Here is a 26695-nt window from a genome sequence, read left to right as displayed (position 1 = left end):
TTGAATGCACCAATAGCTCTAGCTTAATTAGGGACAATCCATACAAACACTCTTTGCTAAAATACATTACAGACTGTCACAGTAAGAAGTTATTCGTCCTGTATCAACGCTAAAGGCCTAACCACTGCAGTCAACACCTTGGAGTATCCATGCTGTTAAATAAAAGTCTGTAGACAAGGGTTAGGGTTAGGGTTAACCTTAACCCTTAATTTCTAACCCAGACCCGGTTTCACAGAGTTTAGATTAAGCCAGGATTAGGCCTTAGTGCATTTAATTAGCTTTTAAAAATGTGCCTTAGAAAAAAGAAAAAGAAACATTACTGGTGTGCATCTTGAGACAAAACAATGGCACTGACATATTTTAAGATACAGTATGTCAGTGCAAGTTGCTTTCAGGTAAAACAGCTCAAACGTGCATTTTAGTCTGGGACTACAGGCTTAAACCTTGCCTGTGAAACCCGGGGTATATGTTGCAACTTGTATAGAATTATGCCAATGTTACCAAAGTGTTGTGTTGGACAGAGGATTTACCCTAAACCAACAGGTTGTGTAACTGTGCCACACAGGGTGAAAAGCAAGTTGACATTATTAGGCATAAGAGTGTTTCTAAAGGAAAGGTCAATAGTGTTAAAGTGCAAAAGGATCATTATGGGTCACATGAATGTAACTCTAATGTTACCATGATACCAATCCATTAGTTTTTCATGTAGGTAGGTATACAGAATTGTATATGAATAGCCTACATATGCAATGTTTGCTCTGTTTAATATATAATATGTTTGCTCTTTTAAACTGCTGTTTGGCAGAGCAGTGGTAAATATATGTTGTTATACATGGTATATATTATTTGTGTAATTTATTATTATTATTTATATGTTATTGTAAGTTTTTTTTTTTTATCATGCACTGCAATGAAGACACCATTTAACCAATTGATTAAATATAACAGCCAGCTTACAAATACAACTAAATAAATAGCCGTGCACATTTTTTTCATATTCTTTCTTTTAAAACATGTAATCTTTTCCTGTAATTGCAATGTTACCACATTATTGGCTGTCTCTTCGAGTTGTTTTGAGCATGATTGGCTATTCAGACTGTCATCCAGAAATCTGGCCAATGGCAGCTATGCGCGCCTTTTACTGGTCAAGTTTGAAGTTTGAATATTCGTCCGTTAGAGTGAGAGTGTATGTGTGTGCGCGCTGCTGCTGCTCGGGAGGATCTTCACTACTAGCCTCCTTCGGTTCTGTGGCTTTTACATTGTTTAAAACATGGATTATTTTGCATCGTACTGTTACATTTTTATTTTGAGCGAGTTGCGGGATGTAAATGGACAACGAATTTTAACAACGTAGCCTACGTGTAACGGACATATTGCAATCTGCGGAAGGTAAATAACTTTATTTTATATAAAAATACATTCTGCTACATCAAAATATAGTGTGTTAAATTGAGAAGCTAATTTTAAATGCGACTAGAGCAATATCGATATTATGTCAATGTTTCAGGCTGCATGTGTAACGTTAGGCTAAATATTGTCAGCTAAGTTAGTTTTTGATAAAAATAAATATAAATAAACCTCAGCATAGTCTGAGCTTTACAATGAGTGAACTGAGGACATTGTGTCTTTATACAGAGAGGAACTCGAACCACACTATGAAAACTAGGCTTTTGAATGATCGCGGGATATCGGCCTAAAGTTACCGTCAAAATGATGAGTCATCATCATAATATGTTTTTGAGCTGGTGAGTAAAAATTTGCAAGCTTTTTATGTCTCTTTTAGTAAGTAAATACAAATAGCTAATAATAATGCTGTATGTGTGTGTTTCCCATTATCCAGGAATTTTGGGAATAAATTATCCAGCCACATGATCTTCAGTTGCGGTGAGTATTGTCATAGTAAAATACACGTGAAATAGAGGCAGAACATGTAAACTCTGCTCAAAGGCACACTGGTCCAAACCCTCCAGTCAAAATTGTACCTGTCTTCTTGATATGAGTTTACGGGCCTAGCTGACCCAAACATAAATGTCCTTTCAAAATGAAATTATTTTCAAACCTGTATGACTTCTGTGAAACACAAGAATGTTGGGAATAAAACAACATTGGAACCCATTTTATGGAAACAAATGTTCCCAATGTTTCATGATAACAAAAGAAGAACATTCTACTTGCAACATTTTGAGCATATTTTGGGAATGTTGCTAAAGTTAAAGTTGTACAATGATCTCAATATAACATTGTCCCAATGTTTCATGATAACAAAAGAAGAACATTCTCTCTGTCACGTTAGGGAAATGTTTTGAGGATACCATTGAGAGATGAGATGTTGAATGTTCTTCATAAAACGTTCTTCTAATGTGACAAGTTAACACAATTAGAACATTTTACTTGCAACATTTTGAAAAAATAAAATAAAATAAACCTCAGCATAGGAGCTTTACAATGAGGGAACTGAGAACATTGTCTTTATACATAACATAAATGTCCTTTCAAAATGAAATTATTTTCAAACCTGTATGACTTACTTCTCTGAAACACAAGAATGTTGGGAATTAAACAACATTGGAACCCATTTTATGGAAAAAACAAAACAAAACAGTGAAGTCATTTCTCAAGATATCTTAATTAAGGTTATACAAAATAAATTCATACAGTTTTGGAACAACATGGAGTACCGGTAAATAACGAGAGAGAGTCTATTTTTTGGATGAGCTGTTCTTTTTAGGACATGTTCCCAGGGTCCTTTGCTAAATTAACCATGGTTTTTATTATAGTAAAGTGTAGAAACAATATTTTTATGGTGGATTGATTACAATAATTTATTACCATTTAGTTAGTGTAGCAAAACCATGGTTAATGTTAGTAAGGGTTCTCCAGATTTATATAGCCTAACACTTAAGGAAAACATAAAAAATGGTCCTATGTCACCCAGATCAATAGTCTGTTAACACACATTAACACACTTTTTACATTTTCTTAAGATCAAGCATTGGACCAATGTTTACGGAGCAGAACAGGCACCAACAGAGAAACAAGTCCATCACTAGTAAGTATCCACTGCATTTTATAAAACCGTAGTCAATTTTAAACGCACAATGCACTCCAAAATAAAAATGATCTATTTTTTTCTCCTTCGTGCCAGATTTATATCTGTCCCAGATTTATATCTGACTTTCTTTCCACAGAGATTTTTAGAAAAATTATCATTAAAGAGAATCATATAAAGAGAAATGTGGGAGGAGCTTGAATTTATTGCCTAGCCCTGTTTGTTTGAACCGCGAGAGCCGTCAAAGCTTATGCTACTCCTATGTCATGCACCGACAAGAGCCTTTTATAGTCAACACGTCGGACGCAAGCAACTTGCAGTTTTGCCCACACCAACAACGCATAGTATTGCATACAACGGTGCGTCGCGTATCAAAAACTGGGACGACACATTTTTCTACTCATAGACGCATATGGCGGCCGAAGTGTAGTGATGCGTAGCCTTGCAGGCGCATATGCGTATCGATGCGTTGACTAACTCTTTGGGCGTAATTTGACTTGCATATGGCTGTCTGCTGGAAGCTTGTTATTTAAGTCGATAAAATTATAAATATGGTAGGGCTGGGGGAATTAACACGTTAATCTTCGCGATTAATTTGAGATGCTTAACGAGTTTATAAAAAAAATGCAATTAACGCAGCACTTTTTTTGCCTCATTTTAATGACTTCCTGTTGCGGAAAAGGCTGCAAAATATACCGTCCCGCCCCTCCGTGTTTGGCGATCAGGTTTTATGGTGCGTTCAAGTCATCTCGTATAGATCGTATTTACGAGTTGAACGCACTTGAACGCCACCACAATGTCGTAAATACCAGTGGGGAGCTCGGGATTTTCTCTAAGCTGCGATCTTTACGAGTTGGGGGCGTGTCAGTGATTAACATGGCGGAATACACAATACGTAAAGGTATTTAGCTGTGATATTGTCAGGCTTTTCTATTAACAGCTAATCGCCAACACAGAATATGATAGTATTATAATATAACAATGCAACATGTAACGATGTGTTGGCAGTGGCTTCATAAATTAATTAAAAACATAAAAATACAAAGTACACCTGATGCACATTTCTTTGTTCTTCATTTTCTAGAACAAGAGTTTAAGAACCTTACTGTATTTTTGTGTAATTAATTAAGAGAAAGTAGGGCGATTCCACAGTTTAGGGCCAACTGCAAGGACAACAGCCTGCAAAATCAATCTTCATGGAGAAAGCCATTGTCCTCAGGTTAACATCCTGAGAAAACCTGGGGTACAGCTGTGTGAAAGGCAGGATAAATCTGGCAATGGTAAACTAGTAAACTTTGATCAAAGTTGAGTTGATGTCAAATTTAACGTATGTAACATGGACGGAAAAACAATGTAAGTTCAAGCAGAAAGTGTACTTAATCTAATTCAGTTTAATAAAATTCTGGTTGAATCCCAGTTCATGTTTTACTTTGTTCCTAATTTGGTATAGTTATGAGTCATGCGTTGTGTATGGTTCACAAAACTGGTAATAGGACTTCCATGCAGGCAGGGTAGCCATCTAATATTATCTGTTCTATAAACTTAAAGGTGCATTTTTTAGTCTGGTATGTTCATAAACTGAAAGCCAGCAAAATACTAACTAATACCACAGGTATATTTGTCAAATTTATTTGCCAAATGTAGAAGACAAAGGAACTCCTACAAGTGTGCTAAGTTATAACGTGTGTAACGTGGACGGAAAAAATTAAACAATCCTGCAAGATTGCCTCTGTAACACAAAATAATACCATTTCATGAAAACTGGTAGTTCATAAAGTTCATAACACATTAAAATAACCTGTCATCATACTATCAAATTTAAAGATCATACAGATTGTGTTAACGCACTATAACGTGTTAACTTCGTCAGCCTAGGCTATATTCTTACGAACATTGGACAGAAAAAAAAAAAAAAAAACTGAAAAATGTCATTGACGATGTTGACTTTCATGAACAGCTTATTGTGACAAAAATACGCAGCAAACAACGTTGGAAGTTGGACAGACTGAAAATTTCCGTCTAATTTACGAACAAGATGTGCAGAATCTGTCAAAATGTATAAAACCACCATTCATGCATGCTCTTTCACGATGAACGACGCTTTCGGTCCGAAACCACTCGCAATCATCCGACTTGCACACTCTTTTATCCTTTCTCACCACAATGATCCTATTTAATGTTTACCACGTTCGTAACATTTTAACGTTCGTAACCTTTTGGACAGAATCCACAAACTTACCCACATTCGTCGAAATCCGTGAAATCCTTTTAACTCTTCCTCCCGCGCAGAGCGACCGTGACCTAGACAATCTTATTTCTTTGATGAGAACCGTTGAGACATTAGGACAGGGGTCGGCAAGTAACTTTGGCCGCGGGCCAATATTTTTTTTAGCCAGTAGATGGCGGGCCAGCTACACAGAGTAGGCCTATGGATACAAATTAAATACTCTTATATAGGCCTATAATTGCGGAATATGATGGGTCCGTCACCGTCCGTGGATCATTCATTCAATCGTTTTTTTTTTTTTTTTTTCAAATTAAAACCAAAAATAAAAAGATGAAAAACGACTTGTTTTTCCATTATTTATTTCCTAAACTGAAATGAAAAAAATAAAAAATAAGGACGGGTTTTCTGATTTTCTGATTGTGCTCAGATCAAAAATAGAAAAAATGAATTACTGGATTAGACAAATTTAAATTTTGATTTTTAAGTTTTAATTTAACACCTTATGCATATATCAAGGAAACCATTTTAAACAGATCAAGTAGGCTACTATTGTGGTAACATATTACAGCCATTTTAATAAAGGTGTGAATAGCAATCATGCCTCATTCCGTACAGTCCGACTTTTGAACTTTATTCCTTTTTTATTATTATTATTTATTCGGGGACACACACATACACACCTAAGGTTTAAGGAGGTCTGCGTGGGACTGTTTTTTTTTCGTCCCGCTCCCACAAGGTTCTATTCAGCAACCGCTTAAAATACACTCGGTGTTCACCCGCTTTATTTCCCGACCTGACGGGTCCACAAAATTTAGATCTCGTTTCCATAATCTCACATTCAAATGTCTCTAATGGAAAGAAGGAGATTGGAGTAGCCTATAATAATTATAAATGCTATACAAAAATTGTGTTCGTGTCAGTATAAATATTAGGCTATTTTAACATTGTACTGTCAGCAGAGAAAAAAAATGTCACAGAAAAAAAATATGAAATATAAATAACATGAATTAAATAGGACAAAGCCTATCACTCAAGTTTCTAAGCAACATAAACGAAAAACATATTGCCCTACTGACGAAATGAAGTAGGCTATTTTCTGTCGAACTATTTCAAACATCCTTGCAAAAAAAGAATGTTGTTGACTGACAATGGTTTCAGTACCAAACAGCTCCTCAGAGCTAGGTGTACAGGCGGTCAGAATTAAGTGCGGATACGCTGTCAAAAGATGTCGGGAGTGGGCTATTGTCAGTCAGACCGCACGCTCCGTCCAAAGTACACCAGAGTTCTGACCGCTACCGTCTTTTGACGCGCGAATGGACACAAAGTGGTCAAGCGTATAACTAGACGCGGCAGGCGCGAATTTGACGCGCTATTCGCGTCCGTTGTGAACGCACAGTTATACTTTAAAATGTAATCCTGCACCGCATGATTCCCTATGGGCGTTTCACACAGTATGCGGCGGTGAAATCGCCGCGCGACTACGGCTTTTCTCAAGTAGTGGAAGAGTTTTGTACAGCATTTAGGACTGCCAAAATAATCCGGCGGGCCAGAAAATATTGCTGACGGGCCAGTTTTGGCCCGCGGGCCGCCAGTTGCCGTTCCCTGCATTAGGAGATGGAAATTCAGCGTCAGAATAAAATGTTCGAGCGTTATGATTTTTTGACAGAAAATCACGGCCCCTGTTTTATCCCGATTTATTAACAATTTATCATCTAGCAATGCATATGAGAATTTAACCCACACAAGATGGTTTTATCGTTATGCTACTGATAGAATTACATGGAAAGATTATATCTCCGCTTCCTTTAGAATCATAGTTTAACGTGCGTAACTGCTTGGACAGAAAGTGTAACGAACGTTAGTGAATGTTTCCATTGCATTGTGGTGGATTAAGGGAATTCTACTTTCAGTGTTAGTAGTAGTATTTTGTAGAAGACACACCAAAATAAATGTTATGCGCAAAAATTCGGGATTTTATTAAAGGAAATGAAAGAAATGACTTAGGAAAAACCAGATGCACTGAATGTCCTACCCTGACACCCGCAATTTCTGGGGACGGAAATAAAATAAAGTCTCATTACACAATAATGCCAAGGCTTAGTGGGATAAAAGTAACTTTATTATTTCTTACATCTATCTTTAACAAAATAGTGAACTAAAAATAAAAAAATGACAACAACTGGGTATTATTCAATCTATATTGTTCATTACACCCCTTGTGGACAGAAACTGTGGAATCGCCCAGTACTCCGCCATTTTGCTCCGACGAAAGTGACTTGAACGCACATGCCGTTATAAGCACGACTTCCCACCTCGTACGTATGAACTTCCCAGGAGGACTTGAACGCACCATTATTCTCGCGCAGCTTTCATGACCGGGTCTTTTCCGCTCCGCGCTCTCCATTCCGTGTGTGTGTGTCGGCGCACTGACACACACACACACAACACTGAGCAAACATTGAGCTCTTTGCTCAATGTTCTGCTCCGTGTTTGCGCTGCGCGTTCTGCTCTGTCGTTAACGGCCCAAACGCTCCAATCATGTACCGATCACGCACTGGAAAAGCAAAGTCAAATAAAGTGAAATTTCTCAGTAGTAGACTTCTGTGAAATAGCCCTACTGAGCTGGGATAGCCATGCTGACAACAATGGTACAATTACCTGCTCTGATCACATGCTCTTGTAATAATAGCTTTGTAGGACTATGTTTTATTTTGATAATTAGAAAAAAAAATATAATAATAAATTGTTAAATTTATTATGTTGATTGATTATTGAAAATAATAATATATTGATATATTGATGTTTAATATTATTTTAATACAGGGCTATTTTCTGTTCCTTTTTTTCCTTTTTGTTGTTTAATTAGGTTATTCTAAGTTTAAATATTGATGATTACAAGCTTGGGGGAAATGGAATTAATTGCATGTAATTACAGCAAATTGTGTAAATAATCAGTTACTTTTTTTAATCGATTCCCAGCCCTAAAATATAAAATATGGATATGTTTCTTACACAAACGCATCACTTCGCTTCACCTTTCGCCTTTATTAACCTGCCAGAGCCGTGTGGAGTACTTTTATCATGGATGGATGCATTTTTATGGACTTGTCAAAAAAATCCCACAGGGAGCTACAGAATAAGAAATCTTTGAAGTCCACTTTTTTACTGTCTGTTTCCATCAGTAAAATTACAGTTGTATTTTTTCTCTCAGAATTGTGAGGCAAGAACACACAATTGCAAGAAAATATCAGAATTGTGAGCTGTCTTTTTTACTCCCCTCAGAATTCACCCTTCGAGGGAGTTTGATTGACAGGTATTTTTTACATTTTTATTTTACCAAAAATATTTTTTTCTAAAAAAATTACACAAATTAAACGTTGAGACTTTGTTTCAACTTTCATATCAAAAGTCACCTGCTCTGTCTTGTCTCTGCTTTTAAACGTTTCAGCGTTTTTTTTTTTCATTGCGTGACAACATGATGTGTGGCGTGAGAGCGCCATGGCTTGTTGGACATAGCAACAGTAACTAAAGGGGGCGGGTCTTTGCAAATTGCATTAACCATGGCTGCCTGTTAATTATCACTGGACTACTTCGCTCTCGCATCTCCCAAAAGTAATTTTTTGTTTTGTTTTCTTGATTCCATTTGAATGGTTTAATTAAATTGCTATAACCAATTATTTAAAATGTAATGATTTAAGCAAAACGTTCTTCAAAGGTTAAACCAAACTTTTATTTGACGGATTGCCGTGTAGACCTTTGAGTTTCTCTGTGTTTTATGATATGATGATAGTTTTTCTCAAATGAAGCTAAAATGCTGCTGAAGTGACTCTCAGAGCGGCTGTATTGATGAAGTGCATTAATGTTCTCATATAGAAACGACAGCAAAAAAAAATAAGCCAGAATTGCTTTTTTTTCTCAGGTTTTACTAATTTATCCTGTGATTCTGACTTTCAAACGGCCAATTGCGAGTTTATATCTCGCACTTCTGAGAAAAAAAAGTTTGAATTGTGATTCGCAATTACCTTTTTTAAAAATTGTATTCCATGGCGGAAACAAGCTTTCATATGCACAGACAGTAGCTCACATTTAACATGCAGATTGTGCACGCACAGAAACCTACTGGAGCACAAAAAGTTAGTGTCAACACTGTCCTGTGATTTCTCAATAAGAAACAGAAGTTATAGCATATTTTTCTTTCTGCTTTTGAAGTAACTAAAACTTACAGCTTAGCTAATAGCAAAGAGACGATTCACAGGTATGATTAAATCACACTAGAAATTGTTCTATCTCAAATGCAGTACTACTTTATCTGTATCTGATTTAAAACAAGCAGAAATCTGTAAGAAATGTAACAATCCATAGACAATATAACTGATGAAAATGAGCTGTTACATCAGAGCAAAAGCATCGTGGGCAGTGCTGTGACATGCTGCAGCTGTGCTCAAGGCTACCTGAGTTCGAGGTTCACACTTCTCAAGCCAAGTTTGTAGTTTGTTAAAATAATTTAGCCTCTAGTTGTGTTATTAAAGGGATACTCCACTTTTTTTGGAAATAGGCTCATTTTACAACTCCCCCAGAGTTAAACAGTTGAGTTTTACCGTTTTCGAATCCATTCAGCCGAGTTTCTGATATTTGGAAGAATATCAGTATTGAGACAGTTTCTGGTTACTGACATTACTGAGAAACTGTCTGGTTACTGACATTCTTCTAAATATCAGAAACTCGGCTGAATGGATTCGAAAACGGTAAAACTCAACTGTTTAACTCTGGGGGAGTTGTAAAATGAGCCTATTTCCAAAAAAAGTGGAGTATCCCTTTAACATGTATATAATGGATTAAGTATATGTTTTAAATTACAGAAACAAAATAGATACTCATAAGGTATCATATTTATACTTTTAAATAAACTAATCTAATTAATTTCTGATTAATAATTAGGCTGGCTAATTTTGAAAGTTTTCAAAGTCAATATTACTTGTGATCTTAATATGTAATATGTATTTGTATTATTTTTGTTTACACTGTTGCATGATCTTCTTTTATAGGCTATGAGGAAAAACTCTACCATGCACACTGAGAATGGAGCTCAATTCTGCTAACTGGGATAGCAGCTGAAAAACAAGAAGAGAAGAACAGTAGAACACCTATTAATGCAGATGACTTTATTCTTTTTCTGCAAGAACCAAGACAACCAAAGACTGATGATGAGCGCTCTGAGCAAACAGCAGTCAAGACGTGTGATTGCACATTGGACTTTACTGAGTTCTTCATTTAATGTTGGGCATCTACTGTACGCAGAACTTCTAATCATTTATGTGAATGCCATTCATAAACCTGTTGGATTTTTGTTTTATTTTAGAGATTAATAAAATTGTATGTTTTAACAATGTTATAGCTAAGCATTTTTTATGTTTAAGAGAACATTTTGGGAACAAAAATAAAACTTCCCACTAAAAAATTTATAAGAATGTTAAGTAGTATTTTTAAGAGTATTTTTAGAGAATGTTATCCTAACTTTTAGAAGAACGTTCTAAGAATAAAAATAAAACTTCCTGCTAAAAACTTTATAAGAATAAAGGGATAATGTTCTAAAAATGTTATGATTAAACATTTATAGAAGGTCATCATCACAAAACATTTTTAGAGTGTTCTTAGAGAATGTTATCCTACCTTTTAGGAGAAATAATGTTCTAACAATATTATTATTAAACATTTTTATAATGTTGTAAAAAAAAATGTTATATGAACTTTTAAAAGAACATTCTGGGAACAAAAATAAAAACACCCCCTGAACACTTTCTAAGAACGTTAGAGAATAATGTTGTAAGAATGGTACACCTAAACATTTTAATAATGTTTTTAAATAATGTTATCCGAACATTTAAAAGAACATTCTGGGAACAAAAATAAAACTATCCGCTTACAACATTATAAGAACGTTAGAGAATAATGTTATAAGAATGTTATTACTAAACATTTTAATAATGTTTTTAGAAAATGTTCTCTAAACATTTAAAAAAACATTCTGGGAACACAAATAAAACTACCCGCTGAAAACGTTCTATGAACATTAGAGAATAATGTTATAAGAACGTTATTACTAAACATTTTAATAATGTTTTTAAAAAAATGTTATCCGAACATTTATAAGAACATTCTGGGAACACAAATAAAACTACCCGCTGAAAACGTTCTGAGAAAATTAGAGAATAATGTTAAAAGAATGTTATTACTAAACATTTTAATAATGTTTTTAGAAAATGTTCTCTAAACATTTAAAAAAACATTCTGGGAACACAAATAAAACTACCCGCTGAAAACGTTCTGAGAAAATTAGAGAATAATGTTAAAAGAATGTTACTACTAAACATTTTAATAATGTTTTTAAAGAATGTTCTCCAAACTTTTAAAAGAACATTCTGGGAACACAAATAAAACTAGCCGCTTACAACTTTCTAAGAACGTTAGAGAATAATGTTAAAAGAATGTTACTACTAAACATTTTAATAATGTTTTTAAAGAATGTTCTCCAAACTTTTAAAAGAACATTCTGAGAACAAAACTAAAACTAGCCGCTGAAAACATTTATAGAACAATACATGCTAATGTTCTTAGAACATTTTTAGAACAAAAAATTTCTAGCTGGGAACACCATCAAATCACTTTTTTTTTCTTTGCTCATCTGGCAGTTATAACTCAGTTACTAGTGATGTTACGTCTGACACCGACGCTCCGAAGCTTGCTTCAAACTCGAACGGTCCTTGCAATGAACCACTGCTTCGGAGCTTGTATCATTACGTCACTAGTCACGTGAAAATGACTTCTGAAGCAAACACACTGGTTCATTCCTGTAGTAAACCACCTGACTGCTTTGACAGCCCAATCCAGTGTTGACAGGTTTGAAACCTGGCGGCTGTATATCTTATAAAAGTGAAAGGTAAAAAAAAAACTATAGAAACCATTACAGAAATTCTATTGGATTTAATGGTTTTCATGGGAATTTTATTGGTTGTAATGGGAATTATAGTGGTCTCTGTGGGTCTACTGATAGGCTATGTTGGGTTGTATTGGTGGGGGCATTAAATCCTAATGGAATATGTCCCTAACACACTACAAAAAAGAATTATGTAGTGGTTTAAATGGTAAAAGCCAATGGTTCCTATTTTAATATAAACCATTAGAATTTCTGTGATGGTTTCCAACTTTTTTTTAAGCTGGTCTGATCTTCTGTCCTTGTCTAAAGAAATAATTACACACACACATCATGCTTAATGTTTTATTATCAAGGTGAACACATGAAATTCATCAGTATCTGTAAAATTCACCTATACATAAATGAGTTTCACAGCACTAACACTGTTTCAGCTTTGATCGCCTCGGTAAAAACACGTAATAAACTGGGCGTTACTTGCATTTTATGGTTATCAGCTTTGTTGCATTACATTTACTTCACCAGGAGATGGTGCTGCAATTTCTATCTGAATGAAGCTTCGAGTAATGAACCATTTTCGACACAATTGTATCAGAAAGCAATAATGCTTCGAAACGCTTCATTTGGCCATCACTATCAGTTACAACAGCCAAACAAAATCTAAAGTAAACAGAAAAGGCTCAAGAGACCAACTAAAGCAAACACCCATCACCACAATGGTAACTTACAATTTGTGATTTTCTCCTTCTGTGATTCTGCTTGTTAACATCAGGTGTCTTCAATAATGCTCAATCATCACTAAATTAATCACTTAGTTATCTAATTAACTTCAACACTCTTGAGTGTGGACTCATACACTCCCAGGAGTGTTAATTTGACAGGAGTTTTTGCCGTGTACAAAGAGCCGTAGTTAACTGACAAGCTGAGCCATATCGCATTAAAGAGCAACTTGCAGGTTAAATTTATAACTGAATTAATACTTGATATTGTCTGAAGAGGTTTTTTAAAAACACATATGTAGAAATTCCTAATGAAATCTAATTGGTTGTAGAGATTTTGATGAAAATGTGCTAGGCTCTGGAATACGCCTTTCCCCCTTTAGCAACGCGTCATATGACGTAGGGCGAGGTAAACATGAGCTCGCGTTCAGCCAGCGCTCTCATTGTGGGTGTAGTAGTTAGAGCAGTAGTGAGCGACAGAGAAAGTTTTAGATCGAGTTTTAGAGAAGCCATAATGGTAAATTTTTGTGTTTGTGCTGGTTGCACAAAATCCAGCCTGTCAGGACATCGTGTCCATCATTTTCCTTCTAGGAAAAACAAGGCTTTTAGTCGAGTCCCAAAATAGATAAATAGCCCTGGATAAGATGCAGTAGGCATTTTTGAGGAAAAGTACTTCAAGTGTTGTTTCTATATGATTTTTAGGTGCTGAATCCATTTCTGCCGTATAACAAGTTGTAAACATCACTGTTTTGGCATAAACAATAAAAACAAAATGGCTGCCAAAAAAATAAAATGAAAACGTTTTAATGCATTTATTGCAGTTTAAACATTAAACATTAGAACTAAACTATGCATTCTCAGAATATTTAAACATGTAAACAATGAAAAAACAACATTAACATGGAAGGGACAGTTTTTAATGGCTGCTGGAATTATGCCAAGGTACCAAGGTACACTGGGAAGCATATATCAGTGGAAATATGCAATTATGCCCAGCCCGAAGGGGGGGGACTTGGAATACACATGACCCCAGGGGGCTGCATATTGAGAATCACTGGGGTGTCCAGCCGCAGGTGGAATATTTCAAACCCAGGGGTGGCAAGGTGGCTTGCCGAGGGAAAGACACATGCTCAGAGAGGCTTACAGTGCACTACACACGTGGGGGTCGCCCAGAGGCTGTGTTAGGTGTCGCCCAGCCTGCAGCTCTACAGATGTCTGTTAGCGAGGCGCCATGCGCTAGAGCCCAAGAGGATGCCACACTCCGGGTGGAGTGGGCCGTCACACCAAGGGGGCATGGTCGACCTTGCTGCTGGTAAGCCAAAGCAATGGCGTCCACTATCCAGTGAGACAACCTTTGCTTGGAGAGAGCCTTTCCCTTCAGCTTCCCACCATGGCAGACAAAGAGCTGGTCTGAAGTCCTGAAACAATGTGTTCTGTCTACGTAAGCATGGAGGGCGCGTACTGGACAGAGCAGTGCCAAGGCTGGGTCTGCCTCCTCCAAGGGCAGCGCTTGCAGGTTCACCACCTGGTCTCGAAAGTGTGTGGTGGGAACCTTGGGCACATATCCAGGCCGGGGTCTCAGGATCACGTAAGAGTTAGCCGGTCCAAATTCCAGGCACGTTTCATCAACCGAAAATGCCTGCAGGTCCCCTACCCTCTTGATGGAGGCCAATACAACCAGGAGCACTGTCTTCATTGACAGGAACTTAAGCTCCACTGATTGCAGAGGCTCAAAGGGAGCACTCTGCAGAGCAGTTAAAACCACTGAGAGGTCCCAAGAGGGAACAAGAGGAGGGCGAGGAGGATTCAGTCTCCTCGCTCCTCTCAGGAAACTGATGATCAGGTCGTGCTTTCCAATGGACTTACCATCAACTGCATCATGATGTGTGGCAATGGCGGCACCATACACTTTCAGGGTGCAGGGAGACAACCTTCGATCCAACCCTTCTTGCAGGAAGGAAAGCACGACACTGATCGGGCCTTTCGTGGGTTCTTGAAGTTTAGAAGAACACCAGTTGACGAAGAGGTTCCACTTCAACGCATAGGCATGTCTCGTGGACGATGCTCTAGCGGAAGTGATGGTAGCCACCACCGCTGGTGGTAGGGTACTCAAACCTGCCTCGTACCTTCCAGGAGCCACACGTGGAGGTTTCAAAGATCGGGACGAGGGTGCCATAGGGTGCCCCGTCCCTGAGAAAGCAGGTTCTTTCTCAGAGGAATTGGCCAGGGAGGTGCTGTCGCGAGGAGTATTAGTTCTTGAAACCAGGTGCGGTTGTGCCAATACGGGGCAACCAAAATTACCTGCTCCTCGTCCTCCCTGATCTTGCGCAAAGTCTGCGCAAGAAGGCTCACTGGGGGAAACGCATACTTGCGGAGGCCTCGCGGCCAGCTGTGTGCGAGTGCATCCGTGCCGAGCGTGCCCTTGGTCAGAGAATAAAACAGGTCGCAGTGGGACGAGTCGTGGGAGGCAAACAGATCTACCTGTGCGTCCCCGAACTGATCCCAAATCAGCTGAAGCGAGAGGCTGAAACCGAGACAGATCAGCTGCACGGTTCAGGTCTCCTGGGATATAAATGGCTCGAAGCGACCTCAGATGCTTCTGACTCCATATGAGGAGGTGGCGGGCGAGTTGCGACATACGGCGGAGCGCAGACCACCTTGTCGGTTGATGTACGCTACTGTGGCGGTATTGTCTGATCGGACTAATACGTGCTGACCCCTGAGCAACGCACAGAAGCGGTGCAGGGCAAGACGTACAGCCTGCAACTCGAGGCAATTGACATGCCAAAGGCGCTGGGGTCTTGTCCAGGAGCCCGCGGCAGCATGTCCATTGCACATGGTGCCCTAGCCCATTGTGGAGGCATCTGTTGATACAACAACATGCCAGGAAACTCGTTCTATGGGCACTCCAGCCCATAGAAAACTGAGGTTTGTCCACGGGGTGAAGGTCTGACGGCAGGTCGAAGTCACTGGGACTCGGAGCGTGCCGTGTTGCCATGCCCACCTCGGGACTTGATCGCGAAGCCAAAGCTGAAGCGGTCTCATATGAAGCAAACCGAGCGACGTTACTGCGGCTGTAGATGCCATATGCCCCAGGAGCCTCTGAAATAGTTTCAGTGGAACCGCACTCTTGCCCTCGAACTGACGAAGGCAAGTTAGCATTGACTGCGCGCGTGCGCTCGCCTGAAGCTCCGCGCACATGGCGACCGAGTCGATTTCCATACCGAGAAAAGAGATCCTCTGCACGGAGCAGAGTTTGCTCTTCTCCCACTTGACCCGAAGGCCCAGACAAATTAGGTGCCAGAGCACTAGGTCCCTGTGTTCGCAAACCTTGTCTCGAGAGTGAGCTAGGATCAGCCAGTCGTCGAGAGGAACAAGGGCTGCCTCGACAACCTTTGTGAAGACGCGAGGAGACAGGGCTAGCCCGAAAGGGAGAACCGCGTACTGGTATGCCTGCCCCTCGAATTATATATACTGTATATATATATATATATATATATATATATATATATATATATACTGGTATGCCTCATTTGCATATGTAAACATGACATTTCAAAAAACTTGTAATACAAAAAATGTCTGTCTCTATGTAAGTGAAAAACTGGAAAGGTTTTATGGTGATATCTACAACTTAAAAATTTTACCCTATCCACCTGCAGTGTTTCGGCTGTGAATAATGCACCTATTGTTTCAATAACAATTACAAGAAAATGGGACCCTTATTTCAATGTTATACGGTGGATCCTTATTCAGGAGACATTGAACTTTCTAAAAATGTGGTATAACAACTTTTCCTCAAAAATGCCTACAGGGTTACACAGTCTTGAAGATTCGGACCTGACTATGCGTTTTGTTGAGGTGAAGAGAGCAGACTTCACTGCCGCGTCTGTCACCGTACACTCGGTCGTTTGTGGCGCACATTTCACTCCGGAGAATTATCGACCTGGAGATTTGTTGGAATCTCGGATGGGATTTCGGAGTAAGGAACATGTGAGGCTGATCACTGATGCTGTTCCCTCGGTGCACTCGATGGAATCAAGTCCACCATCAAAACTGACACCTGATTTTGGCGCGGGCGGGACTGGAGGACCAAGTGCTAACGTTAGCAGAAATTATGTGCAACAAAAACGAGCACTTAGCAGAGTAAGTCTTACTTTTAATTATTTTAACTCTTAATTTGTGTGATTTCGTAATGTTTTAGTATAATAATACAGAGAGCGGGAGAAATTATGTGCAACGAAAACGAGCACTTAGCAGAGTAAGTCTTTCTTTTAATTATTTTAACTCTTAATTTGTGTGATTTCGTAATGTTTTAGTATAATAATACAGAGAGCGGGAGAGAGACTGAGCTTTAGGACAGGTTGTCGTAATTGTCTGCCTTCTGACATGAATTTAGCAGTTTGCACAATGCTATAACTTAGCTATTGGCAGGCAGCTAACAGTTAGCCTAACTCTCCCGTTTCCCCCGCATTTAAATTCAAACTGTTCCTCCCGCCTGATTTTGTATCCCCGTAAGCTAACGTTATACTCTCCAGTAAATTGCAAGGTCCAAATGTATTACTCAATATGTAGAAATCCCCTAGATTCGATTTGAGGTTGTTTTTAATTCATGAAATAACGAATTGTTGTAGCTCCCTGGGACATTATAATGCTGGTTCTGCAAACAAGCCACAATTGTACAGAAGGCATTTGTTTGAAAGCCATTTATCCATGTCAGAGGTGACCTGCCATGTTTCAAATGATCAAATTCTAAAATGCTTTTAGTAATGTGTTTGAATGAAGGTTTTTGACATGTCAGAGTTGCTTTGGATTTATATTTCTTTTTTATTTACTGATTTATTACTGATCCAGTTGGTAACTAAGTTTGTATCCTATTTTATTGTGTGATTTTGCTATGTTTTCAGATTTTGGCAGAGAGTGCAGCCAGTAATGAAGTGATAGATGCACCTAGCACTGTAGATTTTGAAGATGCAGAGGGCTTCTCTCTACACAATACTGAACCATTAGTCCTTCATCGTGGGTCACAGTGCAACATCAAATGTCTGCAACATTCATCAGGTAGTGTAACTTGTATGTATCATTAGCTGTATGTGGCACAAACATTTACAAATTACTTCTAATGGTATAAAGAAGACATTTCATACTGGACTGTAGTGTTGTGGCTGTGCATGTGTTGTTACCACTGACTATGTGATGTTGTGCAACTAACATTAATCTATGTTCATCTTAGCTGTTCAGGTAAAGCCTGAAATGGTTAGTGTGGGGACTCAGACTGAATGGTTTGAGCAACAAACATCAACTCCACTGGCCAGTTCGGTCCAAAGTGAGGACGAATCATCCTCTGATGTCATGGACCATTCTGATCTGTCATGGATCCCAGACGAGGAGATTAGTAGTGAGACATCTGATGAGGAGAATCCAGAAGAGCCAATACAGGAATCCCTCAATGACCTCAAGTAAAAAAAAAATGAATACCTATTTTTATTGTGATTTTGTGTCCACAAATTGTCACTGTCAGCATTAATGAGCATTCTCCTTTTCTTTTTCCAGTGTGGCTGACAAGTTCATTGTTTGCCTAAGCCAGCTGATGTGTCTGTTCACTGTTTGCTCGGTCTGTTGTGGAGAAACCCAGGGACAAATAGAGTTCCAGGAAGGGACTTACATAAAAATCAAGCAGGTAAGAGAATATTTTTGAACTGTTTGTCTGGAGTTTAATCATGGCCTTACCCTGGAAATCCAGAGGAAGTGTGAGTGACTTTGAATTTGGTCTGTGTTTGTACTATATACATTAATGGTATTAGTAGTTGTATTAATTTCCTGTTTCATATACATCGGTCAGGCCTGCACAGCATGTGGCTATCAGCGTTACTGGCAGAATCAAAATATGCTGCACCGAAACATGCCAGCCTGCAATCTTCTACTCAGCGGTGCCATTCACTTTTCGGGCTGCTTGGCTACTCAGACCATCCGAATGCTGAAGCTGTTTGGGCTGCAGTGCATCAGTGCCAGCACTTTTTTCCGCCATCAGCGCCTCTACACAATTCCTACCATCGTGCAGGCCTGGCAGAATGAGCAGAGAGGGATCATCAGAGAGCTGAAGGAGATTGGGGGGGTGGACTGATCCTCTCTGGTGACTGCAGGTATTATGATTCGGCTCTTATTGCGGATACAGAAAACAGGCCAACACAGTATTAACAGATACCTAAAGTGTCTGTGATTTTTTTTTTTTCCATTAACCAAAAAAAATCTGTCTTTTATATATTTATAGATCAGACTCTCCTGGACATTGTGCCAAATATGGAACATATTCCTTGATTGAAGACCGAATAAACAAGGTTTTGGATCTTCAACTTGTCCAGGTAGGTTAATAATATGCTAGACACATAAATCAGGTGTCAGGTTTAAAAGCTTTTTGAATATCGTCGCTGCCCGATGAAAATCACGTATGTCCAAAACGGTTACTTTTCAGGAAGTGAAAAAAACACCGTAATTTAAAAGCATATGAACATAGCGTTGTCATACTTGGTATGGCATCTTTAAATGTAGCCATATTCTTGCCAGTGTAATGATATAATCCACATTTGACCAAAATCGAGTTTAAATGGACATACGCGCATATTTTACAGTAACGGTGGTCGATACGCGTTTTTCCGATCATTAATTAGAATGGCCAAGTCGCGTTTCATATTGACAGATGAATATGCTCAGTTTATTAAATAGCCTACGTCTCCGTTTATTAAATACGCTCAGTTTATTAAATGTCTCTTGCAAACTATGAAGGGACAATGAATCAATACACTCATTGCTGACCCCAGGGCCGGCGCGTCCATATAACTAGGCAATTGCCTAGAGCGGCACTTTTGTAAGGGCATACATAATCAGAGAGTTGCCTTTTTCTTTTCGTTTTGAATTATTTCGTTTAAAGACTTTTCAAGCTTTGTGTATTTGATGTCTTTCTCATGTCTGTGTGAGGCATACACTGAGTTTCGTTAATGAGATGCGCTCCAGTTAACGTGCAATGCAAGTGAACGCGATGGCGCCTCCATGATTATATTGTCTGCTATATACCGGTTTTTGCTTATTTATTAAATCCATGGTTGATGAAAAATTGATTAAAATTAAGATACAATTTATACAAAACTAAATTCACTTTAAAGAAAGGTTTTCTACAAAACAAAACTTAATGAAGTGGTCAAAATCATGTCTGACCCGTCTCAAATTGTGCATCCTATTACTCGTGCTGTTCACTTTTCATACTTTCAACAGCATAGTAGACCTACAGACTCTATTTGTACAAACTGCACATTCATTTAATTCTGAATTTTGTTGAAAGGCTTCAAATCAAGTTCACGGATAATTGTGCGTGCATTTATTAATCATTATGATACTAAACTCATAACAAAGTAGGCTATGCTATGTACAAAAAAAATACAGCCATTTCTGTTTTTTTCTTTTAAACAAAAAAAAGGAAAAAAAGCTACACCTTTTTTTTTACATTTCATCTTTCATTCCGAAATAGAATAATGAATGGACGAAAAAGTATACGGACCCAACATGTAGGCTATTAGCCTTTTTACCCGTTATCAATCTAAATTAATCTCGTTTTTAATTTAACTTAATTTCGTTTTTCTTTATTTAAATTTCGTTGTTCTTTATTTAAATTTCGGTTTTTTCTTTATTTAATTTTCGTTTTTTCTTTATTTAAATGTCATTTTCTTTATTTAAATTTAGTTTTTTCTGTATTTAAATTGAATTTTTCTTTTTTTAAATTTAGTTTTTTTCTTTATTTAAATTTTGTTTTTCTTTATTTAAATCTACCCTTTACTGTGTCAGTAATTTATTAGTCAGAAAAATATTAGACTACCTTAAAAGTATTGCTTAAGTTAACAGGCCCGTGCGTTAACATCTCCACAATAAACAGTGACAATTACTTCGTCTAGACCATTTACTGGTAAATAACAGTTGTGAATATATTGCAAATATATAATAAACTTGAACAGTTGTCAAAAACAAACGTTTGCTGATACTTTACCTCACAGAGTTATTCGGCTATCCAATGCTGAGCTTCCAGAGACGCTTAGACCGCGAGATGCCTCCACAGGGCGGGAGATACGCGGCGTGATTGACAGCTTTGACACCAAATGGATATACGTGAAAATCAGATGACATGATTTCACAACTTTTCATAGGTCATTTAGATATGTGAAGCATACTGTATACGGAAATGAACCTGGACATTCTATCCGTCGAAAAATCTCAAAATCGGCAAAATGGACATACGCGGTTTTCATCGGACAGCGACGATATGATATGAAATTGAAATTGATATGATCAAATCTTTTTTTTTTTGTTAGAGCTCAGAGGTCCCAAGCAGCACCTGGTGTGAGATAGAGGGTCTGAAGCGCAGTGTGCGGTTCCTGAAGGACCAAGGCATGCAGGTGTCAACCCTAATAACTGACAGAAATCGGCAGGTAAAGATGCTTGTACAGACCAGAATAGATAGATGGATCTCTATATCATAATATCTACTGTAAAACTATACTGTGAACTTGAAGTAAATGTTCTCATTCTTAATGTGTTGCATATTATAGGTTGCTAAGTGGGTCCGTGAGGAGTTGTGTCCAGAAGGAACGAGGCATTTCTACGACATCTGGCATATTGGGAAAAGTATGTAACGTAATGTCGGTGCCGTAGTTTTGCTTAGTTTGGATGTTATTTGTGATTTCTAATAGCTTTTTCAATATTTCACGTTTCTGCTCTGGAACAGGTCTACAAAAAGCAATGGATACTGTGGCCAAGGAGAAGGATTGTGAGGACCTGAAGCTATGGAGACCCGCCATCATCAACCATTTATACTGGACTGCGTCTTCCACCCCAAATGGCGATTCTGATAAGATGGAGGCCAAGTGGCAGAGCATGCTGAACCATGTTCAGGATATACATGAACACAGCTACCCTTCATTTCCGCAATGTGCACACCCACCTCTGGAAGGAGAGGGAAGAGACAAGCAGTGGCTTGAACCAGGTACAATAGACTGTACAATTGGGGTCAGAGGTCACATTTGCATTGTGCTTGTCAAAGATTTGTTTGAGTATACTACTAATTGCCTAATAATAATAATAGTACTTATAAAATACACTGTTTTTTACAGGATCAACAGCTGCGATAAAGTTGGAAAGTGTTGCTTCCAGAAAGGCCCTGCTGAAGGATATTCGACAGCTCTCACCACAACACCAAACATTTTCCTTGGAGGCATTCCATTCACTCATGCTGCACTTTGCGCCAAAGCACACCGGCTTCTCTTTTCTTGGAATGTACAGCAGGTAAATGTTGATGAAGGTTAATGGATGAATATGGCTACAGCTAATGCAGTCTAATATAGCAGCCAAAACCTCATTGAAAAAGGTCAAAACTGTTAATTACAACAGCATTGCATAGCCTACTGTCTGTATAAATAATCATGGAATCAAATCATCACCTCACTAACCTCATGCTGGAATGTATTGTATTGCTGGTGTATCACACTACATTGGTTTAGTTGTGGTACCTAATACTCAAGTGTATAATTTTCCCTACAGACTTCTCTTAGCGGCCCTCCACTACAATAACAATGGAGACAGAGACGTAGCGCAAACAAACAATGGTGAGGTGCGCTATGCAGTCCGTTACCCCCGGTTTCGTAAGGGTGGCTGGGTCGTCCGACCCATAAAAGAGAAACCATCATACGGTGAGCAGTGTCATGATCAGTTTCTAATGATAATTTTTAGGTGACTCAATGAATTAACTAGTTAAAGGGATACTCCACTTTAAAATGAAAATTGTCATCATATAATCACCCTCATGTTGTTTCAAACCTGTATGAATTTCTTTCTTCTGCTGAACAAAAAGGAAGATATTTAGAAGAATGTCAGTAACCAGACAGTTTACACAGTAACACTTCCATAGTAAATTTTTTTCCTTCTATGGAACTCAATGGGACCCAAAAACTGTCTGGTTACTGATATTCTTCTAAATATCTTACTTTCTGTTCAGCAGAAGAAAGAAATTCATACAGGTTTGAAACAACATGAGGGTGATTATATGATGACAGAATTTTCATCTTAAAGTGGAGTATCCCTTTAACTGAATGTGATTCAATATTTGTTTCCCTCATCAAGAATATGCATCAGCCCTGATGGTCTCCCTGAGAGAGGGATATATAAGGTCACCACAGGCCCTCAAAGAAGACAGCGCCATCCTGTCCTCAGCTGCACCTGCCCCTCTTTCCACGCATCATAAAATCGCCAAGGATGAGGCAGTCGGCCACCATCTTGAACGTCATTCACGTTTTAAGTCCTAATTACTGTCAATGAAATTAGAAATACATTTTATACACCAAGACAATTTGTGTGATGTGTTCATTTTGTACAAAAATACATATTTATTGATTGCCTCCCATATGGGGCCATTGGAAGCCTCTGTATGTTCCTCCTTCCTCTGGAAACTGCCTCCTGATTGCGACCACAACACAAGCAGGTATCGCCTTCCTGATCTCCCTGCCCAGAAACCCATATGCCCATCGGACCACCTGCCTGTAGGCTGTGTATCGGAATTGTCTAGAGCAATGAAGGGGGCAATCATGATATTAACAATCCTGTTATAGTCACTACAATTAAGTGATAAGTATTTGATGTAACATTTTCTGTTATTCTATTCCATAATGGTAACGTTAATTGTAGAGCCTCAACTGTATGTATGCACATCTGAGTTTGAAAATCTGCTAAAACCTCAGCATCAATAATGCACATTCTTTTGATATAAAGTTTATTTATGTAGAAAACTGACAACTATAATAGATTAGGCATGTGGTGTTATAACTTCGTCTAAACATACTCTGGTCTGTTGACTTGGAGAGGGCCATGCTCCTGCCTGAAGTTGAGGTATGCTACCTGCAGTGAAAACGGGTTGAGGCAACACGCATCAAAGCCGGGATGGAGCGTCAGGCAGGTAATATCCGTGGTCGGAACTAAACCCTCAACTACGGCCCAATAGGCATCCACCTCTCGACAACACATGCTGTCCACCGCCGACGTCATAGACTCGCAATGTCCGCACAAGCACCTAACGTTAGCCAACAAAAAGCCATCAGAGAGACATTTGCCTCTCTCCCTCCCTCTTGCAGGCAAAACCGCGTAACTTACTGGATTTTTATACAGATATGATTGTTAGACTGTTGTTATTGTAGCTTAGGTATTGTCATTATTTATGTTATGGCATGGTCATTAGTCAATGTAGCTAGTGCTAACCACACAGCAAAAACTCCAGTGTTAAATTAACACTCCTGGGAGTGTATATGAGTCCACTCTCAAAAGTGTAAAGTGTTAAAATATGAGTGTTAAATGAACACTCAAGAGTGTTAAAGTTAATGAGGCAATCAAGTGATTAATTTAGTGATGATTGAGCATTATTGAAGACACCTGATGTTAACAAGCAGAATCACTGAAGGAGAAAATCACAAATTGTAAGTTACCGTTATGGCGATCAGTGTTTGCTTTAGTTGGGCTCTAGACCATTATATATTTACTTTAGATTTAGTTTGTCTGCTGATATTGATTTATAACAGTCAGATGAACAAAGAAAAATGTGATCGGATGGTGTTGGTTATGTTTTGACATAATCATGTTGTGATCCTTAAAACAAAACTTATTGAGATAGTTTGGTTTAACTTGTTAATTACAGCAGCTCTGTGATTCTACATTATAATTTTCAGTATTTTTCATATAATCCACAAATATTTCATAACCTTTGTTCTGATCAAAAAACTTTCTAGTAAATTTATTTAAAACACAGACATCAAGAATCAGCCTGTGAATCTCAACAATGGTGACAATAATAAAGCATGTTGCAGTGGCTGCCACCAATCACAACTCATTAATGGCTCCCATCATGCATTGCGGTATGAATAAATTAGGATCTGAATTGTCTATGTAATGTACTTTTCCTAATTGAATATTCTGCTCCTCACCATTGTTGAGATGTATAGACTGAATCTTGACATCTGTATGTGCCTAAAAATATGATTTTATTTTTTTCAAATCAAATTTTAAGATATCCTTTGTATTACATCTAAAATTCTGGATATTTATGCAGATTCACAGTTATGCTGTAACCAACAACATAAATCTAAGTCAGAAATAAGGGTCTTAATGAGTTCAGTGATCAAGTTCAAATGATGATTGTCATAATATAACCAACACCATCAGATCACTTTTTTTTTCTTTGTTCATCTGGCAGTTATAAGATATAACAGTCAAACAAAATCTAAAGTAAATGTATAAGGGTCTAGAGCCCAACTAAAGCAACCACCCATCACCATAACGGTGGCTTACAATTTGTGATTTCCTCCTTCAGTGATTCTGCTTGTTAACATCAGGTGTCTTCAATAATGCTCAATCATCACTAAATTAATCACTTAATTATCTCATTAACTTTAACACTCTTGAGTGTTAATTTAACACTCATATTTTAACACTTTACACTTTTGAGAGTGGACTCATATACACTCCCAGGAGTGTTAATTTAACACTGGAGTTTTTGCTGTGCAGCTTGGATGGACTGCATAATCACTGTCTCAGCGTTCGAATCGTAGGTTGTAGAATATGAGAAGACAAAACGTTGCTGTCTTACATTAAGACAATCTAAATGGATGTTTAATCAAGAACAAGGTCGAACGTATGTTTGCTTAAGCAGATTTATTGCATAACATCAAGGTACTAGCCCTACAGTAGATGAACCAGCGTTAGCCACGGTGCTAACTTGCACTCACCAGGTCACTTGCCCTATTCGCCACTGGTTTTCTTGACACCACAACTCTACTTCTCTCCTCTGCCCATTGTTCCTTCCCCTAATCTCCCCCTCCTGGCCTCTATCTCGCCTAGGAGGCTCATAATTATATGCCTGTGGGCCATCATAGGCATGCTCGTCGGAGAACTCGGTTTCTTCATTCACATCCATTGTAATTTGTAACCTGAGCTCTTTCACTGCAATCCATTTTTCCCTGTTGTTTGAATCGACCGCTCTCCCTCGCGCTACGTCACGACTCTCGCTCGTCACGCCCATTTTCAGATGCGGAAGTAAAATTTTCTCACAAAAACGACTCCAGAAGCCACTGTAGCGTATTTATAAATTTTTTTTTAAGAAAATCTAGTTCCTACATTATTTTTCTATACATTGACTTGTTGGGTCTTCTAACCTGCAAGTTGCTCTTTAAATATCGCTGGCGATACGTCCGCGATATTAATGCGATATGGCTCAGCTTGTCAGTTAATTACGGCTCTTTGTAGTAAATGCCGCTCCATCTGAAAGCAGGTGATGGTGATTTACTACTAATCAAGGAACCGGCTTTACTGACGAGATGCGCATAACAATATCGTGCGATATATCGCCCAGCCCTAGTTAAAACTAGTTCAGATGTGGGCATTGTGGACATATTTCAACATAATTTATTGTCTCATTTAGACATTATTACTTTGACTATTGCTGTCAGATGATCTTAGTGAGAATTAACAGAGGTTTAGATGTTGATATTTGTTTAATTGGAAGTGTCACCATTGTGGTGATCAATGTTTGCTTTAGTTGGGCTCTTGGTCCCCTTTCTTTATACTTTTGAGTGTGGGGTAGAAGAGGATCAGCTCATAGAGATGTCCACAGACTCTGTCAGGAGGCATATGTGTGATACACAACCCTTTGTGAAGTTCTGGATAAGTTGCCAGACAGAATTTCCAGA

At 38.3% G+C, this 26695-nt stretch overlaps 2 protein-coding genes and 1 long non-coding RNA gene across 4 annotated transcripts in view; 2 read left to right on the top strand and 1 right to left on the bottom strand.

Moving 5' to 3' along the window:
* Positions 1-26695, bottom strand: part of LOC308688223 (complement C3-like) — a 123198-nt gene that overhangs the window by 34318 nt on the left and 62185 nt on the right. The gene's annotated exons all lie outside the window — the stretch shown is intronic.
* On the top strand, positions 1635-10348 carry LOC308688227. The gene is made up of 4 exons (XR_014029848.1): positions 1635-1745; positions 1841-1884; positions 2985-3049; positions 10322-10348. It is a non-coding gene; the product is annotated as an uncharacterized lncRNA (long non-coding RNA).
* On the top strand, positions 16788-23312 carry LOC308688225 (uncharacterized protein). 2 transcript variants are annotated; one of them, XM_081361155.1, is made up of 11 exons: positions 16788-17072; positions 17834-17987; positions 18160-18606; positions 18769-19069; positions 19198-19288; positions 21284-21400; positions 21521-21596; positions 21697-21954; positions 22082-22253; positions 22509-22657; positions 23088-23312. In XM_081361155.1, exons 6-11 carry the CDS (start codon positions 21362-21364, stop codon positions 23267-23269), a joined length of 876 nt encoding a protein of 291 aa, XP_081217281.1. In that variant the 5' UTR covers positions 16788-17072; positions 17834-17987; positions 18160-18606; positions 18769-19069; positions 19198-19288; positions 21284-21361; the 3' UTR covers positions 23270-23312. The 2 variants fall into 2 exon arrangements, with proteins under 2 accessions (XP_081217281.1, XP_081217282.1); XM_081361156.1 differs by lacking the exon at positions 16788-17072 and having other exon boundaries at positions 17290-17987; positions 18160-18385; positions 18480-18606; positions 23088-23306.

Source organism: Scardinius erythrophthalmus (assembly GCF_964197995.2).
Source record: "Scardinius erythrophthalmus genome assembly, chromosome: 3".
Classification (NCBI taxonomy): Eukaryota; Metazoa; Chordata; class Actinopteri; order Cypriniformes; family Leuciscidae; genus Scardinius; species Scardinius erythrophthalmus.
Note: the sequence above shows the minus strand (reverse complement) of the source record. Positions and strands in the feature narration are given on the sequence as shown.

Coding starts and splice junctions, on each gene's coding strand:
- LOC308688225 (XM_081361155.1), top strand. CDS start 21,362: ATGCAGGTGTCAACCCTAATAACTGACAGAAATCGGCAG. Junction 21,955..22,081: donor CAAGCAGTGGCTTGAACCAG/GTACAATAGACT, acceptor TGTTTTTTACAG/GATCAACAGCTGCGATAAAG. Junction 22,254..22,508: donor TTTCTTGGAATGTACAGCAG/GTAAATGTTGAT, acceptor TTTTCCCTACAG/ACTTCTCTTAGCGGCCCTCC.